The following is a 17938-nucleotide window of genomic DNA, read 5'->3' as shown; positions in this document are numbered from 1 at the left end:
CCCATTGCCTATAACTTTGGCACTCTGTACTTATTATTATCTAATAAGAACATAAAAAATCACCAGAGTATGCTCCAGCTTGTAAGAACTGGTTTGGAAGTGGCAAGCAAACTCTGAGACAAGCCAGCTATCTTAAGGGTATGTTTAGCTTTTCTGGAAAAGTCCGCCTTGAAAATTGATTTGTAGGAATACCCAATTTCTTTTCAGCTATTACGGGTGTTAATTAATGTGTGCAAATCACTACAGACCATTCAGCTCCTCCAACGGATCAACCAATCAGCGGTTATTGTGGGGCAGCTGGCTCAATGGTTAAACAAATAGCCTTATTGCTAATAGTGTTTAATTGACACGGGCCAGCACTACTCATTCTGAAGGCCCAGGGCAGGTTACATTGGCATGGAAACACATAAAAGCTGAAATCTGACTGGACAAAAAGAACATAAAAATCTAACTTTTTTCCACCACGGGCCTCAAACAGAACAATTTGTCATCATTGGTGTTCTCTCGGAGTGGTTAGCATGCAGGCCTCACAGCTTGGACACCCGAGTTGATTCCACCCTCGGCCATCTCTGTGTGGAGTTTGCATGTTCTCCCCGTGCAAGCGTGGGTTGCAGAGCACATATAGACAAACAACCATTCCTACTCACATTCATACCTATGGACAATTTGGAGTCGCTAATTAATCTAGCATGTTTTTGGAATTTGGGAGGAAACTGGAGTGGAAGTGGGTGTCGCCGAGGGTGGAACGTGGGTTTCGAACTCGGGTCTCCTAGCTGTGTGGCCTGCATGGCAATAAGTTGATACCTGAAATGTCAAGATGGCCAACAGGGTGGTGGGAGAGTGACCAATGGTGGCCACCGAGCTCTTTAATTAATTAATTTTAATTTTAGTATTTTTTATTTACACAAAACATAAACATAACATAAACATATACAACAAGTTTGGCATAAATTTCACTTCCAATGATGAAATAGTACCACATCAGGTTACTTAAAAGAAAACAAAAAGTGAAGTTAAATATAGAAATGAAAGATTACCTAATTAACAATAGGAATGGTAAATAAGAAAAGAAATGGAAAATAAAATGATAAATTAATTTTTTTCTGCAAGATCCAGATGTTTAATTCTTTGAGACCATGGCTTGTTTTGTCTGATGTATAGAATAAAGAAAGCTACATAGTGAAATCCTCCTTGTTGTACGTTTGAAACCAGTCATGTGCAAAATATGACAGAATGGAGGTTCTCATACAACCTTCAACAAGCTTATGGAGCTTACTAGTGCGTCCTTGTTTGCACTAAATAACCAGCAGGGGGCGCTATTAAACTACCAACACTTCTTATGGCGTACTCTTGTGAAACGTTTTAATTCAATCTCATCATTACGAATAATGCAACTCGTAGTGAGATGTGAAATGTGGCTGCTATTAAAAAGATGTATTGTACAAGTGTACATAGAAATTTCATTCGGTAATCATCGGGTTAAGGTGCCGAGTACCGGCCGGCCCACACGAGGCATGTGGACCGGCAAGAAGGGGCGGGGGACGGCCCGAGAGCGGAAGCTCGGCTTTGTGGGCAGGGCTTGAATTTCTCGTAATGTTGGTTGGATAAGAGGAAGCAATATTTTCCCCACAATTCAGACACTGACACGGACTATCCGCTGGTCGTTTTTTCCCCCCACCGAGAGACCGAGGAAACTAAACCATTTTGTCCGTTTTTAGGCGAGTGTTATCGGCGGGCCAGATGTCCATTATGATGGAAATGGAGGCGATGCATTCCGGCCAACAGGTACATAAAACCTCAGGTTGTTTAAATGACATGTACTGTGCTGCCGTTCAATGTGTATTTTGAATATTGTGTGGCTAATTCATACAGAAATACGCCATAATGTACATTTAAATAGATATTCCTTCTGTTCTGCAAGTCATGAAGTTGTGACGTATTTTCTTGACAGGAAGTAAGGAAGTAAGGGAAAGGATATTTAGACGTTTTGTTTTGTTAAAAAAAACACCACATTAGCCTTCATCTCGTCAAGTTTAAAGAGAAAAGCGTATATTTGTTTTTCTTTGAAGTTGGCTGTAGACATGACTGAGACATGTGATCTCCTGTCTTATACCGCTAATAACGTGGAGGCGGAACCAGTTCCAACCAGTGTCAGCTGAAACATAACTTATTTCGATGTTTCTGGAACTAAACAATGGATCATCACAAATATATTAAACATCCTGTATGGGGACAGGAAAGTAGCCTACATTCTATATTTGACGCTGAATGGAACATGCTAGAACATGCCCACCTTCCCTTTCACTGGACATAACATTAGGTACACCATCCAATAAAAGCCCATTTTAAAAGACAAAAACAAACAAAGATAATGTTCACTAATGTGTGCGTATTATGAGTTGTTGTCTACCGAATATAACAGTCAAGCAAAAGCCTAAATTGAATTATTGATGAACATCAAGAGTGTCCTGTGTGCAGACCAGGGGCCATTTGCTGAGTCAAATTAAACAACAAATATATAAATATGAGCAAAAAGAGGCATAATTTATCACAAATAAGCTGAAAGGATGTCTTCACATACATATACAGTAGTACCTCAGTTTCTGCCATCTTTCAAACAATGAAATGTACAAAAACCAAAGCACCTTCTCCAGTCCAATTAATCCATTCCTAAAATTCAAACTAAGAAATACATTTTATAGGGCATAATAGGCTTTTGATGCACAAAACAATGCAAAAATATGAATCCATTCTCACCAGTGTTATCAAAGTGCTGACACTCGCAATTTACCTTGGCCCCATGGCGGGTTATTTAACAATTGCCCTCAATACAAAATCCCACAGTGCATAAGCACTGTGCAGGGTGCTTTTTTGGGGTACTTTGTTTGTTCTGCGCAGTATTGTACTATAACCGAGACGTGTACGAATACATTTGCAGAAAATCGGGGAATTGGAAGACTTTTCAGTAAGGTTTTTGACTTTTTCAGCTTAGCTGGTGAAGACTGTGAATAAGTAATGTGGGGCTCCAAATGTCCAAGGATCAGTGGATGCGTTCCGGGTTGTTTTGGAACATGTGTTCCGTCATGCGTGGTCAATGGTGCCTGTCTGTTGTCGTATGATAAAAGAGGCAAACTACTAAGTCCCCTTTTCAGGCCCTTCAAGTTGTTGTTTTTTGTTGTTGTTGTTGTTGTAAAACAGTACTGAAAGGAAGAGTTCAATGAACAACCCAGACTGCAAACACACACACACACACACAACCACACTTTTCAACTCTCACCCAGTTTGTGTTTAAGTGTGAAGTGTTCTCCTAATGTATTAGTAATGCTTTAATGTTATGGTTCCTGTTAAGTCGAGTTGTCCCACAAACATAACGCTGATACAGAGAACCGGGAAATATGGCTGTATTTATTTCCACTAGTTCCTTGTTGTGGTGCCAGGTGAGACTTGGCGACGGTTTATAGACCGTTTCGGTTTTGCACAACCTAAATGCACAATATAAGCAGTGTTGTTCATTTGTCTGTGGTGTACATATAACCTAATGTATGGATAATGCCACTGAAAGGAGTCTCATATGATCTGTCGCGTGAGATAAAGACCAGCAGGGTGTGTCTTGTCCCTCGGCCGATATGGCTGACTTATATAGAAATTGTGTTGTGACATCCTCACTCTTCCACCCCGGTGGGGGCAGATGTCCTTGCGAGTAAACTTGGCATTGTTCAGGTGATGCAACACTGAGGAAATAGTACATACACAGTATTTGGTTCAGCTTTGGGCCCCCCTCAAGCTCATTTCTGGTCCCTTCTTTGAGATATGGCTGAAAGAAATACAAATGTTCCTCCACATGAAGTCACATGCTGACACATTTGCATGGAGGTTTGGGTTGACGCAACATTCTGGGGGCCTTGTGAAATGGTTTCCTTCTGTAAATAAGCTCTGGCTGTGAACTCTGAAGGTTTATCTTTGAATGTCCTTGTTTAAAAAGGCCATCTTCTTAAATCAAATCTCTTTAGCTTTTAGTGTGTTTTATGTGTAAACATTATGTTTTGGCAGCTCGATGAGCTGTTTCAGTTTGGAGTTGAGTCAAACATTATGAGAGCCCTCTAGACATGAAATAACACCCCTATAGTCAAGTTTACACTCATATTACTGTAAGTGTGTTCCAATGATAGGGGCGCTTTTATTTTGTTGTAATTCAAACCTGCCAGAAAAGCCGGTTGGTCTAGAGATCAAATCTGGTGCTTGTGTGTCTCACTGAACATTACAGTATTACAGTAATCAAATCAAATTGAAAATGCTTAATTTAAGCAAACAAGTATATGTAACAATTTTTGAAGAAAACCACATCACGTGAAAAGAAGAGTACAAAAAACAAAGCAAAATTTGTCTAAAATGTTTGGCAAAGACCAAATCATATGAAAATTGTGGTGTATGATTGTGGAATGATACAGCGCAGGGCAAAAAGGACTAGTTTGTTACGTGTTACGTGATTTTACGACTATTGATACAGTGTACAAAAAGCAAGGCAACTTTATGGTGAACATGTTCTCGGAAATCCGAATCATCCAAAAATGCGAGACGGTGTATGAAAACAATCAAAAGTTTTGTCAAAATTTTTGATGAAAACCAAATCACATGAAAACAGGGTGTACAAAAACCAAGGCAACATTTTGGCGAAAATATTTGAAAATTGTGGGATATGATTGTTTTAAAAAAAAAAATGCACAGGCAGTGGGTCCACATAGGGTGCTTTGATTCGGATACAGTACAGAGAAATAGACTAGTTTGTTACGTGCAGTATTGTTCAAAACAGTGTAGAAAAGCCAAGGCAAAAATTTTGAGTAAAATTTCTGAATTTAAGCATATGATAAAAAAATGCACAGGCACAGGTGAGCACCTTGTAGGGTGCTTTGTTTGGGATTTCGCAGAACAATACAGCACAACGCTAACAGGGCTAGTTTGTTACGTGCAGTTTCTTTCGGCTGTTTCCTGATTTCGGAGTCGCCGTATTGTACAAAAACTGACACAGTGTACATAAACCAAGGCAAGGTTTTGTCAATTGTTAAAAAATGGTGGCACGGGATTTAAAAACAATGTACAGGTTTTGTTTGGGCACTCGATTATGTGACACAACTGTGTAAATTTTGAACAAAAACCTGAGGTGCATGACATGAGAAGGCTTTAGTAATAGTAAGTAATAGTTCAACAGGGAATGGGCTTATTTATGATAATGGTAGCGTGATATGCATGTGTTGGGCAAAAAGAGTATCAAGGGAGAAATGAAGTGTGTGTGTTGGCAACAGGGTAAAGAGAGAAGTCCATCATCCATTATTCATGCTCCTCCTTGCTCGTGACATTAACGCCACGTTGCTGTGGGTGAACTTGCAGCATAACGAGGGACAGGGTGTGGCGGGTCCTCACAGCGATTTGACATTTCATCTCATCGTACCCTCTTCCCCAGAACATGGACCTGATCGACATCCTGTGGAGGCAGGACATCGATCTGGGTGCCAGGCGTGAGGTCTTCGACTACAGCCACCGCCAGAAGGAGTACGAGCTGCAGAGGCAGCAGGAGCTGGAGGAGGAAAAGAGACTGCACCTCCTCCGGGAGAAGGAGAAGGCCCTGCTGGCACAGCTGCAGCTCGATGAAGAGACGGGAGAGTATGTGCCGCGTCCTCTGCCCACCGCCCCTCTGCAGTGTGCCGCCACGCCTCTGGAGATCACACAGGTAACGTGCATGTGAATGCGCTCGCGCGTGCAAGGCCCCCGGCCACTCCCATCTGCTATGATAGGCTGCGGCCTCGCGGTCGCTAGGTGACTGCTTTGTCGCGAGTGAGGCAAAGGTGGCCGCGTCCTGTGCAGTCTTAGCAATTGTTAAAGGAGTTTGCTAAAGATCTACCTCCATTGCAGGATGCCGAGACTTTATCATTTGACGAATGCTTGCAGCTCCTCGCAGAGACATTTCCCGTAGAGGAAACTGAGGTAAGAAAAAGCATAACCACGTCTTTCATCACAGACTTCGACATAGCATTTGTGAAATGGGCACAACCACGTGCTTTTACCTCATAGGATGCTCCAGTCCGCCCGGACGCGACTGCAGCTGCTTCTACAGACTGCAGCAGCAGCAGCAGCAGCAGCCGAAGCGTCGTCATGATGTCCCCCGAGCAGCCATCTTTGCCCTCACTCACACTGTCTCCTGCACCCCAGCCGCAGAGGATGTCGCTTGATATGGAGCAGGCTTGGATGGAGCTGCTGTCTCTTCCTGAGCTGCAGGTATGATCTTTGGCCTTGGGTCGTGTGTGTGTGTGCACAGGCCGCACGTACACACACACACACACACACCTACCTCCAGTTGCATAAGATTTTGGCATGCATATTTCTAGCTTGATATTGGCAGTGCAACAGTAGTGTGGCAATCTTTAACCGTTTCTTTTTTGTAAGAAATTACCAAAGTGCGGGATAACAGCTCGAGGTAATGGGTGAGGCTTTGCCAGGTTGTTTGCAGATCAGTCACTTGTGCCGACAGCCTCGTTTACCCTTTGCTGCTGCTTAAAAGATGATAACTTGACCCACCTTTTTAAAAAAAAAAAAAAAAACAAAAACAAGAAATGCGAATGGCAAAAAAAAGCTCCCAAGTAACTGATAGGCCCATAGAAATGCCTATTTTTGACACTTGCTTGATGTTGACATTCTCCTACAATTTGGGATCAGCATTTTCAACAAAATCACTGTTGGCTCCATAACCCTCACCCATAACACAATACAGGTTTAAGCCCGAAAAACACATTTTAAGTATATAGTAGTAGTAGTAGTAGCTATATAGTATAGTTGTATATAGATTGACCAACCAAGCTTCAGTTAGTCTCAGCACACAGCTGTGGTGTGTTCAGGGCCCACTTAGTATCCAGTTAGTATCCTGTATTATCACATTTTTATAAATGACCAACTTATGGTGAATTAAATGTTTTGTCTATGGAAAAAAATTGCCTATTTTCAGAGGGAAAAAATAGGAATTTGTTTCAAAATAAATATACATCATGCACTGTGCAATACAAAGAATCATTTTATGTCTGCAAAAATCTACATCCTACATCTAATCCTGCCGCCGACTCCAAGATAGGTACAATGTTAAGTTATGAAAAATAATGTACGTTTTATTCACATGGAAAAAATATTAAAAATTAATAAAAAACAAAACATGGACAATATTTAATATTTTTTGTGAACTGTGCAATAAATAATTTTTTCTCTCTTTACCAAATTTAATAAAATGTGTTTTGATCCCATCTTTTTCCCACCCCCCAGCAGTGTCTGAGCCAGCAAATGGAGGACACGCTGGAGATTGCAAGCTATCCAGTGGCCGAAGCACAGGAGCCAAACTACACCTTTTACCCAATGCCCAGTCTTGCCGACAAGGAAAAAAACACTTTAAATGATTTTATTCACACATTTGATGGCTCAGTTCCCACCGTGCCGCCACCGGACAACCTGAGCCAAATCAAGGCAGAAGCTCCCCCGTTGAACACCAATTTCAGCCTAAATAGTTTTGGCAGTAGTTTTTACCCCGCCGCCATGTTGGAGGAGAGCGCCGGTCAGCCAGATGTGGAGAGAGAGGAGTGCAACATCATGTCTGATGTCCAAAACCTGTACAGCCTGTCCCCTGGCGACACATTTGAACGAGGCAGACACACGTCTTCAGAAGTGCCGGATGTGGACTCTGGATTGTCTTCAAGTACGAGTCCTCGCACTTTCTCACCTGGGAAATCTCTTTATGGAGATGAGGGCTTTGGTTACAGTGATTCAGACCTGGAAGACATGGACCAGAACCCCGGCAGTGCAGAATCCGACTACTCTGAGATGTTCTCCTTGAATTTCCAACCTGACGACGTTCAGCATGTCGTGCCTCTGTCCATGTTAGTGGGCCAGCCTCAGAGCCAAAAGGTCAAGCTCCCCAAACTGGAGAAGATGGAGCCGGCCGAGGAGAGCGGCCACAGCTCCGCCCCTTTCACCAAAGACAAGCGCAAGAGAAGCTCAGATGTGCGTCTCTCCAGAGACGAGCAGAGGGCCAAGGCCCTCAAGATCCCCTTCACCGTCGACATGATCACAAACCTTCCTGTCGACGACTTCAACGAGCTGATGTCCAAGAACCAGCTGAACGAAGCCCAGCTGGCTCTGGTCAGAGACATCCGCCGCCGCGGCAAGAACAAAGTGGCGGCCCAAAACTGCCGCAAACGCAAAATGGAGAACATCGTGGGGCTGGAGCACGACCTTGACTCGCTCAAGGAGGAGAAGGAGCGCCTGCTGAGCGAGAAGCTACGCAACATGAGCGGCCTCCGAGAAATGAAGAGGCAGCTGAACAGCCTCTACCTGGAGGTGTTCGGCATGCTGCGAGACGAGTCCGGCAACGCCATCTCCCCGTCAGACTTCTCGCTGCAGCAGTCCTCCGAAGGCAGCGTCTTCCTCGTCCCTCGCACTAAAAAGACTTTTATCAAGAGCTAAGACCACGTCTTCAGACCTTTCGGTGGCGCGGTACTGCGTTCATGTAGAAGCACTATGCAATAACTTCCTCAGCTTTACGCAGCACTAGAACTATTGTATAGTTTCTTTCTTCTTCCTGTTGTAATATTTTTATCTCTTTTGTACTCTTCATATGCTATACCCCATTCTCTGTACATAGCCATTACATACATTTGAGATGAATGCAAATGTTACTGTAAGTGTAAATATACTGTATAGATATTTGTTTTATAACTAGACCCTATGATTTGCTGCGCAGGTTCTTTGTGCTTTTCAATAAACCCTTCCTAAAGCTTTACAGCCCACCTGTGTAGGACCTGAAACAGATGGATGCCATATGTATACACAGTACACTCAAGTACACTCAAGATGGGGTGTCTAAAGTTTTTCCAGTGATGCCATGTAATGGAGGCGGGGAGGAGCATCAGTATGAACTTCAGTTTTGGCTCCCCGGGTTCTTTATTTTCGTAACATCACACCTCCACACACATTTAGCTTAAACAAAAATCACATTAAATATTACCTCAAATATTCATCTTTAATTTTTGCTGTCGTTCATCCTCACCAGGGTTGAGGGGGTATAAGCTGGAGCATGCTCGAGAGGAAGGGGGGTACATCCTGGACTGGTGGTCAGTCAATTGCAGGCTAAAAGTCATAATGAGTGAACTCTTTACTATATTCCCATATAGCTTTTGCCCCATCATAATTTTCTAAAAATCACTTTAATACTACTAAAATGTGTTTTCCTCAAAACATACAGCATTACATTATTCTTGTACAATTACTTTTTTTCCTCTTAATATTTTTACTTCATTCTTGTAGAGTTACTGCAGATTTGTCCATTTTGCGGTTAATATTTTTGGAATGTGCCACGGGCTATTAAAACAACATGGCCATACTTTGGACACCCCTGGTGTAAAAAGTACTATTACATAAGCTACCACATGTTCAACTTAGTCTTGGTCTTAATGGAACTTTGTGTCGCAATATGTATGTATATAAAAAAAACCCACACCTTTATCGGCTTTAAACCATTTCACCCAATCAGCTTGCCGTAATTAGCAGCACTGTTTGTACAGTAACCTAAATCTTTTAATACACGTCACTGAAGTCACACATGCTGCGTGTTGTGTTGCACAACAAAAGCCACAATTGTTGACAGGCAGTATAGAAGAATGCCCAATGTGAACCCGCATGACAAACCCCACAATGGCCTCCACCGTGGGGTGGCGTTCTTAAAAGCAAAGCTTTTGCACAATGACTATTTGCCCTACATGCACTTTCACACACAAACATTACCTTTACCCGCCAAGCCCACATTCTGCGTGTGCGCGCGTCTGTGACCAAATAAGACACTGATAATGAAAATGAAAAAAATAAAAATACTTTTGAAAACAAAGAAAATATCTGTTATTGACTTTACAAGCAGTAATAAGACTTAATGATTGGAAAATTCTTCTTTATTCCAGGCCACATCATACTTGACATATTGCAAAGTAAACGTTTGAGCCGCACCTTGATGCGGTTTATGTAATGTCTAATTGCTGGGTTGTTTTGGCTCTTTAGATTTCTGTGTGTCAACACCGCCACGTACAAACTCTGTCTGTCTATTAGGCAGATTAAAAGACAAGTACGACGCATGCCGCTGAAATGATTTGCGTGGGGTGTTGAATAAAAGACATGAAACAGGTGAAAACAAGGCCGTCAAACGGCTATGAAATCTGACCTTCCACGTCGGACATAATGAAGGTAGCAGATGAAAGCGGCGGTTCAAGCTTGGGCGTGAATACATTTGGGTGTTATTCTGTGCCATTGGGTGTGGCACACAAAAGGTGAACTGCAGTAGCCTACATTTTCGTTACAATTTCACTCAAGTACGCAACATACGACAACTGGAAATGCGTGAATGACGTCAAATATATCCATATAATAAATGCATGGTTCCCATAAACTCTGAGGAACTAATGTCAGTACCACTTTGTCCAGTATTGGAAGCAAGACTATGAAATGTCTCGGGATTTCATCCAATCTTCTTTGAATACAGCAACATTACCGTAAATGGACAGCGCCAACGGTGGCGTTTTGACGAGTCATTGTTTATCTTGTGCCGAGGCTGAATGAAGCGGCGCCAATCAAAGTGGCCGTTTTTGTATGTCTGTTAAAATGTCTGTTAAATGCAATTAGACCTCATAACTGAAATGACAGATTTACATTTTTTTTTTTTTTTTTTAAAGTTGACTCGACCGACCACGCCGTATTTGGTTAGAATACTTAATTTATTAAAAGCATTTTTAATAAAAAACGGTTTGCCTGTATTGTCCTGGTCTGACAGCTGCTGGTCTCATAAGAAAGTGAGCTAATTAGTGCCTTTATGTTAACAGGGCCAGCTATTAACAGTAACTACTGAGTCACGTCGCCTTCTTTGAAAAGGTTATGTTAATAGTTACCTTTCAGAAGATAAACTACCTACACTAAGGTTTAACATGCTGCATAACCTGGCCAACTGGTATTTTTGTTTAAAGCTGGAAATGAATCTGTCCTCAAGAGATAAAGTACAGCTATTTTTAGAATCCTTTAAAAGTTGACAGTTGCATGACCAAACATCCTTACAGTTGATCAGAAGGTTGACGCTACCAAGAAGCTTCAGAATTGTGCAAAATACAGTAATCCCTTGCCATTTTGCACACATCACGGCTTTTCAAAAATATTAGTAAATCATGCCAGTTCGTAGTTGAATGGCGTATTAGTCCAAAAATATGCATATTTAATTTAATTGTTTTTTTTGCATAAAAATGGTTAAATGTTTACTGCAATTCCACATTTTGTTTACTGTATAGGTTATTGTTTTTGCAGAATTTGTTTAGTTTTTTTTAATATGTTCCACCCATTTCAACCTTAAATATTATATTACTAAGATATTTCCTCGCCCATAATATTATGCCTTTACCACCATATTACAAAATTTTCCTCGAACAAATTTTCCAAAAAAAAAAGGACTTTTTTTTACTCTACAGCAAATAAAATGCAGTTCTTCAAACAGTCTACGGTGGCTAATCCTTTGACTCCTGTCACAAGACAAGTTTTGACTTCAGTTTCCAGGTGGGGTAATTGTTTTACTCGCAACTGTTGTTGGTTCAGTGGAAGGTAAACCGGTTTATACCACCTCCCTACTTTGCCTGCATATACAAAGAAACGTGTTGTGAATGGTGTAAGTCTTTTAAATATGTTTCCCTGTGAAGGAATCTTTCACGTGAGTACAATGTTTTCACTTATTGCTACATTAGAGTATTTGTCATTTTAACTTGCAACGTGTAGTGTCAATACACGCGATTAAATGACATTTGCGGCGATTAGGTTATGATGTTTACGTTAACATGCTAAAAACGTACTGTTATGTTAGTTGGATAGCTGCAAAGCCATGTGAAATACACACTAAATCCACACGCTTCGGGACGCAAAACTCCACAAGGTCATATCCACACTGGCGCCGTTTGTGATGCTAACGTTGAAACGCCACGACGGTTATGTTGCAGACTTTCGGCAACACATCTCATGCTCGTGATTTCAGCACATCAAAGCCCCGTTCCAAATGAGAGGACTAACGGCATGACATTTAGTATTTCCACAGTGACCGTGCAGGGCCTCCATGTGACTATTTTATCAGTTTTGAAACCATGACTATTTCATACCACGGTATAGTACCTTGAAACTGGTAAAGAGCCCATGCCTACTTAAGCGTAGTGGAGTTGTGCATGAGTGGCATAGTCTATTCTTATGCTGTAACTAGTTCTCCAGCAAGTCTCGATTCATGGATGTAACCATGAAACAAAAGTCGGTACACCGTAACCTGAGGACCACGTGTATCTGAACAATATCAGAAATAGTCTAGCATACATAACTGCGAGTAAAACATTTTCAGGTTGTACTTGTCACCAAGTGCAGTTACAAAACATGTTCAACCTTGGATAATATTTGGAAAAAAAAAAGTCTTACCCATCCAGACCCTTCCATGTTATCGTGCCTTTACAGATTTTCAGCAAGATTGCCTCTTTCCACATCTGCAAATCAAGCAAAGTGATTACTCTTACCTTCCCCCGCTCTTAAAAGCCATACTCACTCCCTTCGCAAGACTCAAACCTATTTGTGGGTACATTTCAATATGTCTGACTCAACAGGATCGGGAACTAGCCTTTCGCTCACTAGCAGGCGCCACACTGCAAGCTTCCTCCATGTTGGCGTTGTGCTCCACGCTGCCTCCTCCTCCCTTTTCTCTCTCACAATGCTGACTGGTCCACTGTGCTGGCGCTGAAGGCGTGCTGTGCTGTCTGACCGTCCTCACTAGCGATGCTGCAGGTGCGTGCGGCTCCTATAATCCTACATGGCTCAACACGGGAGGGGATGGGTGGCTACCTACAATTCCCTTCAGTTCTTCATAGCGTACAAAAAGAGTACTCTCATGATGCACTGATCCTCATGTGCCTTTCACAACTTTATTCATTGTCTGCTGAGGGGAAATATAGGAACAAACTACAATTCCCTAATTCTAATCCAAACTGTTTATTTGAGGGACTTATTTACTGTGCTTCACATACAAAATCAAAACACTTGACTTATTAGAGGGTTCTTCAAACATGATTCAACTGGGAAAAGGGGGGCGAGGTTAAAAAGACAGAAATCAGAAATCCAAGCCATATAAAAGAATGCAAAATAAAAGAGCTTAAGAGAATGAAAAGCAGAAATGTTGCTTAGCCCTCTGACACCACAGGCACATACGCCACACTTCAGACGCACAATAGGGAGAAGTTGCATCACAGGAAAACATCTATCACAATAAGATCGGGGGTATCATGTCTTGATTATAATGTACAGTCCTTTGTCCATAAATTTGTCCCAGTTAGCTGCAGTAAAGTCTGACTTGTGCCGCTCTAATGCTTTCGGCCTCAAAGTAACCTGCAGCTTTCCTGACAATTCCTTTGCTCATCCTAGAACTGAAGCCTGTTGAATGGATACAGGATAAAACAAACAGTTATTCTGCACTCACGCTGTACTCTTGCTACAAGGGTTGCTGCGAGAGCCGATCACAACTTACCGACATGATATTTAATAGCGACGTGAGCCATATCCGCCACCGCCACTTCCGCCAGAGCCGTAGCCGCCTGAGAATAAAACACTTGACTAAGTTCCGACTTCATTATGGGGTGATGTTTGACACTCACCTCCATAGGGTCCACCTGAGTTTCTGCCCCCGAAATTGTTTCCCTTCATGGGCCCGTAGTTGGACTGACCACCTCCGTAGTTTCCAAAGTCATTGTAATTTCCACCCCCTCCATAACCTGACGAAATACATCGCCATTAATTTCCCTTCAAGTTACTGAAATGCAAACCTTTGGGAGACAAATTAAGACTTTACCTCCGCTATTTCCTCTGTACCCTCCATCGCAGCCACCACCAAATCCACCACCTTGATTGCCGTAGCCAGGGCTCCCGCCTCCGTAGTTTGATCGACCTCCGTAACCTCCTGGTCCACCACCATAACTTCCACCAGGACCTAGAAACAGGACATTCAACCAACACCAGTTCAGAACAAAGTCTTTGTATGTACGGTCTGACATGTGACTTTTCTTATCATTTACTCACCATCATAATCATCATAACCCCCTCGTCCTCCACCATAGTTACCTGACAAGCCAAGCAGGGGAAAACACATTTAAAATAAAACATTTTAAGGCATGGCTATAATTAAAAGAAGACGTTCAAGCTTAACACGACTAAGGCCGTGTCCACATGAGAACATTCTAGGGATTTTATTTTTTGGGTGCATCCACGTTGTACCAAATTAGTAAACAGTGGCATCCAGACGTGAACGGATAACAGAGTGAAAACTATGTAATACACAAGGAACACCTCCGTGTGGCGCTATCAACAGATACGCGGGCGGAACCAAGTGACACATCAAACCATAGAAAAAGAACGCATAAATCCGTTGTCTTGCTACTAAACTCGTAAAAAACAACATGGCGAAAATATACTCATTGAGCATAAGTCGCACACACAAATCTGCCACGACTGACCCATCCATCGAGGAAATAATTCCCACACATGAATGTTCCTTCTCCTATGACAACAACATTCATTCACATGAGCCCGAGTCAAACACACAATCACGCTAAACTAAGTTACCCACATTAGCTTCCATTCATGCTCTGTAGGATGACTGTCAGCTTTTGCAGGTTATCGCCATTTCAACCCATTTAGGTCCAAAAGGGGCTGTCTCGCCACGATTTGAGCCATCCAACAAGGAAATACTTCAATTTGAGCAAGATTCCACGTTAAACAGTAAATTCAATTTTTCTTGGCCAATTCCATGAACATGGAAATCATAGGGCCCTACTATACATGCAAGATCATTAACAATGTAGTTAGTTTGTCTTTTTTCCACTCTGAACCTGCACATTGTCATCGGTTATTGTAAAACTTTACATTAAATAATGTGGTGAAAATATACTCATCCAGTCCGAGTCGCACACACAAGCATGCTAAATGAATCTAACCCCGCTAGCGTCCATTCACACTCTGTAAGAAGAGGTTCCGCTAACTTTCACTGGATTCCCCTCCATGGATGAGCTTCTCTCATCCTCCTCCCGCTTTGCTAAACTCGGTAAAAGTGATGTTTTGCATCGTTTTCTGCATGTAAGACTATTGTTTACAAAATATGTTTTGTTTTAAAACTTTGGGGTTTAATTGGATTTACATCATTTTTATGTGAAACTTGCTTTGGTTAGAGTCAGACCTTCTGGAATGGACTGACTCAAATCAAGGCACACTGTATTTTCTGTGCCATTGCATCAGGATTATACGACTTACCTCGACCATAGTTGCCACCGCCTCCAAAATTATTACTTCTGCCCATGAAGTTACCAGAACCTCCACTCCTTCCTAAAATAAAAGTCAGTCCAATTAAAGTCAGCAAAGCAACTTGTATGATTTGTCTACTTTGTGCTTACTTACCCCTGTTATTGGACATCACGTTCATTTCTTGCTTAGAGAGGGCTTTCCTGACTTCACAATTGTGCAAGTTGATAGTGTGGTATTTCTGAGCTGTGAGGTAAAAATGGAGAAATTCAATACATCCTATAGAACAAGAGTCACTAGACAGAACATTACTACTACTAGTACTGGAAATCAAGTGAAGTCTAAACACAATTTTAGTTCCACAAGGCATGTTGGGAAGCTGGTCGCACTCTGTGACGCTGTGTAAGAGGGAGGTGTAGGAGTAGTAAGTTGCTCTGAACTTAAGTATTGGATCAGTTGTACTTTTTGGGGAATACATAACTCTGTTATGTGAAATACTTGATGTAGCCCCCAGGTAAGTTGAATTTAAAACCCCTGCTCTAAAAGGTACTAGATGGCGAGCCAACTTTGCGTGCACTTACCAACAATTTTGTCCACAACGTCATGATCATCAAATGTGACAAAGCAGAACCCTCTCTTCTTGCCCGTGGAGCGCTCTTCCATGATGTCAATGCATTCGATCTTCCCGTATTTCTGGAAATAGTCCTGAATGTGGTACTCTTCTGTGTCCTCCTTGATGCCGCCCACAAAGATCTTCTTCACTGTCATGTGAGCGCCTGGTTTGTTGGAGTCCTGAAGAGGCATGGAACAAGCAAACATCCCGATTCATGGCGAGTGGCACGGCGCATGTAGAGTGTGCATGTTCCTGCGGCACAGTTGGGGTACCTCTCTGGACACTGCCCTCTTGGGTTCAACAACTCGGTCGTCAACTTTATGAGGCCGTGCTTTCATGGCGTCGTCAACCTCAAACACTGAAGAATAGGTCACAAACCCAAAACCTCTTGACCGCTTGCTGCCCGGCTCTCTCATCACCTAAATAAGCAAAATAGTTACAAGTTGAACTACTGTCCATAGACGTCCAGTCATGAAATTATAACATTTTCCTTATGTGAGCAATGAAATCAATTACACTTGGCAACTCTGAAATACATACCACACAGTCTGTCAGTGTACCCCATTGCTCAAAATGGGCCCGTAAACTCTCCTCTGTTGTTTCAAAGCTCAGGCCGCCAATAAACAGCTTCCTGAGCTGCTCTGGTTCTTTAGTATCGCAGTCCTGCGTGGTTAACAACACAATTAAAAACACGTAACTACACAAAATAAACGTACTCTGTATCGTTATGCAACTTTGACCACATTGGGTTACACCTGATTTCCGTACACAAGATATTACATCACTAGCTTGCGTGAGAACGAAACACACAGTATAGCATAACTAGGCCTGTCCAATTTGAAAACCTTCGACTTGGCTTACTTTAACTACTTCACTTTTGTTTCAATGCTATACAGTGTGCGCTTTTAAAAAGCCGCGCGTTTAAAACAAATTCAAATAACAATGCAGTAAATACCTCATGCACATATTTGCGTGACAGTGCTTGCTAACGCTAACCTAGCTAGCCTGCTACTTCCGGCCACGGCTGGTTTTGTTTGTACGAGAGCAACAAAAGAGCGAGGATGAAAGAAGTATAATGCAATAGCCGGTATCAAGGCGCACGATGGCGTCACTGACGCGGACATTACAACAATTTACATAATTAAGAATAAAGTAGAAAGCCCGACCTCCATCTTGATTTTCATTTCACAGCAGACGTCTACAGGTTCGGGCGGGGGACTGATCACGTGATGAAACATGTCGGCTCCCTTGCGTCAGAACATTCTCGATGAGACGGCATAGACTGTCTTATATAGACACCACACAATACACGCTCCATTGCTAAATATTTAAACACATACAAATAACATTTAGGACGCTTATTTCGTGTAGTGCTGTCAAAACAAAAAATATTTTATGTGATGGTCGGAAGTGTGAAGTGTGTTGTGGGGTAGTGAGACGAATCTGGGTGTTAAGTTCGTGTCCGTGTTAAGTGTCTTCCGTGTCCGTGGCTGCCTGCCTTGCTTTATGTTAAGCTTTCACAACAAGACGTTAGATCACAATATGTTGAATTGTTTCGTCTTAAAAGCAACTGATTTTCGAATTTTACCACTTCCTTGCTGCCATAGCTGGCTATGGAGGCGTTTGGGTAAACTTGCGCCACCTTGTGGTTGATCTGTGAATACTGTAATTCAAAGTAATAAAATGAATGTAGACAGCACGTATTTATATTATATACTGGTCAATAAATAGATAATAAATCAATGAATAGGGATACATTATAAACACATATTTAGTATGTATATATACACACAGTACACGTATAAACACAAATAAGATAATAAGACCCCTTGAAACCAGTCAAAGATGCATAGAAGCCCCATTTCATTCATTTATAGTGTGGGCTGATATAATGGAAAAATATGACATTTTTAAAAATCTGCAGTAATTTTACAAGAATTATGTTAAAAAATATATATG

General features: G+C 41.9%; 2 protein-coding genes across 3 annotated transcripts; one reads left to right on the top strand and one right to left on the bottom strand.

Annotated features, from left to right (window-relative positions):
• The first annotated feature begins 1563 nt into the window (after positions 1–1563).
• On the top strand, positions 1564–8817 carry nfe2l2a (nfe2 like bZIP transcription factor 2a). The gene is given in 6 exon segments (XM_058081779.1): positions 1564–1785; positions 5459–5725; positions 5908–5979; positions 6067–6270; positions 7303–8493; positions 8495–8817. Coding segments are annotated over 6 exon segments (1869 nt in total). The 5' UTR covers positions 1564–1740; the 3' UTR covers positions 8585–8817.
• hnrnpa3 (heterogeneous nuclear ribonucleoprotein A3) lies at positions 6126–17300 on the bottom strand. 2 transcript variants are annotated; one of them, XM_058081781.1, is made up of 11 exons: positions 17146–17300; positions 16520–16642; positions 16252–16398; positions 15948–16158; positions 15523–15612; positions 15379–15450; positions 14152–14193; positions 13925–14062; positions 13731–13847; positions 13604–13670; positions 6126–12572 (listed from the first exon to the last, which is right to left on the bottom strand). In XM_058081781.1, exons 1-10 carry the CDS (start codon positions 17215–17217, stop codon positions 13615–13617), a joined length of 1068 nt encoding a protein of 355 aa, XP_057937764.1. In that variant the 5' UTR covers positions 17218–17300; the 3' UTR covers positions 6126–12572; positions 13604–13614. The 2 variants fall into 2 exon arrangements, with proteins under 2 accessions (XP_057937764.1, XP_057937763.1); XM_058081780.1 differs by lacking the exon at positions 6126–12572 and adding an exon at positions 12985–13509.
• Positions 17301–17938: the final 638 nt, after the last annotated feature.

Source organism: Doryrhamphus excisus, chromosome 9, assembly GCF_030265055.1.
Source record: "Doryrhamphus excisus isolate RoL2022-K1 chromosome 9, RoL_Dexc_1.0, whole genome shotgun sequence".
In the NCBI taxonomy this organism is placed as follows: Eukaryota; Metazoa; Chordata; class Actinopteri; order Syngnathiformes; family Syngnathidae; genus Doryrhamphus; species Doryrhamphus excisus.
The sequence above is the reverse complement of the archived record's forward strand: the minus strand, read 5'-3'. Positions and strand labels throughout refer to the sequence as shown.

Coding starts and splice junctions, on each gene's coding strand:
- hnrnpa3 (XM_058081781.1), bottom strand. CDS start 17,217: ATGTTTCATCACGTGATCAGTCCCCCGCCCGAACCTGTAGACGTCTGC. Junction 14,063..14,151: donor GGGTTATGATGATTATGATG/GTGAGTAAATGA, acceptor TCCTGTTTCTAG/GTCCTGGTGGAAGTTATGGT. Junction 13,848..13,924: donor GTACAGAGGAAATAGCGGAG/GTAAAGTCTTAA, acceptor GTATTTCGTCAG/GTTATGGAGGGGGTGGAAAT.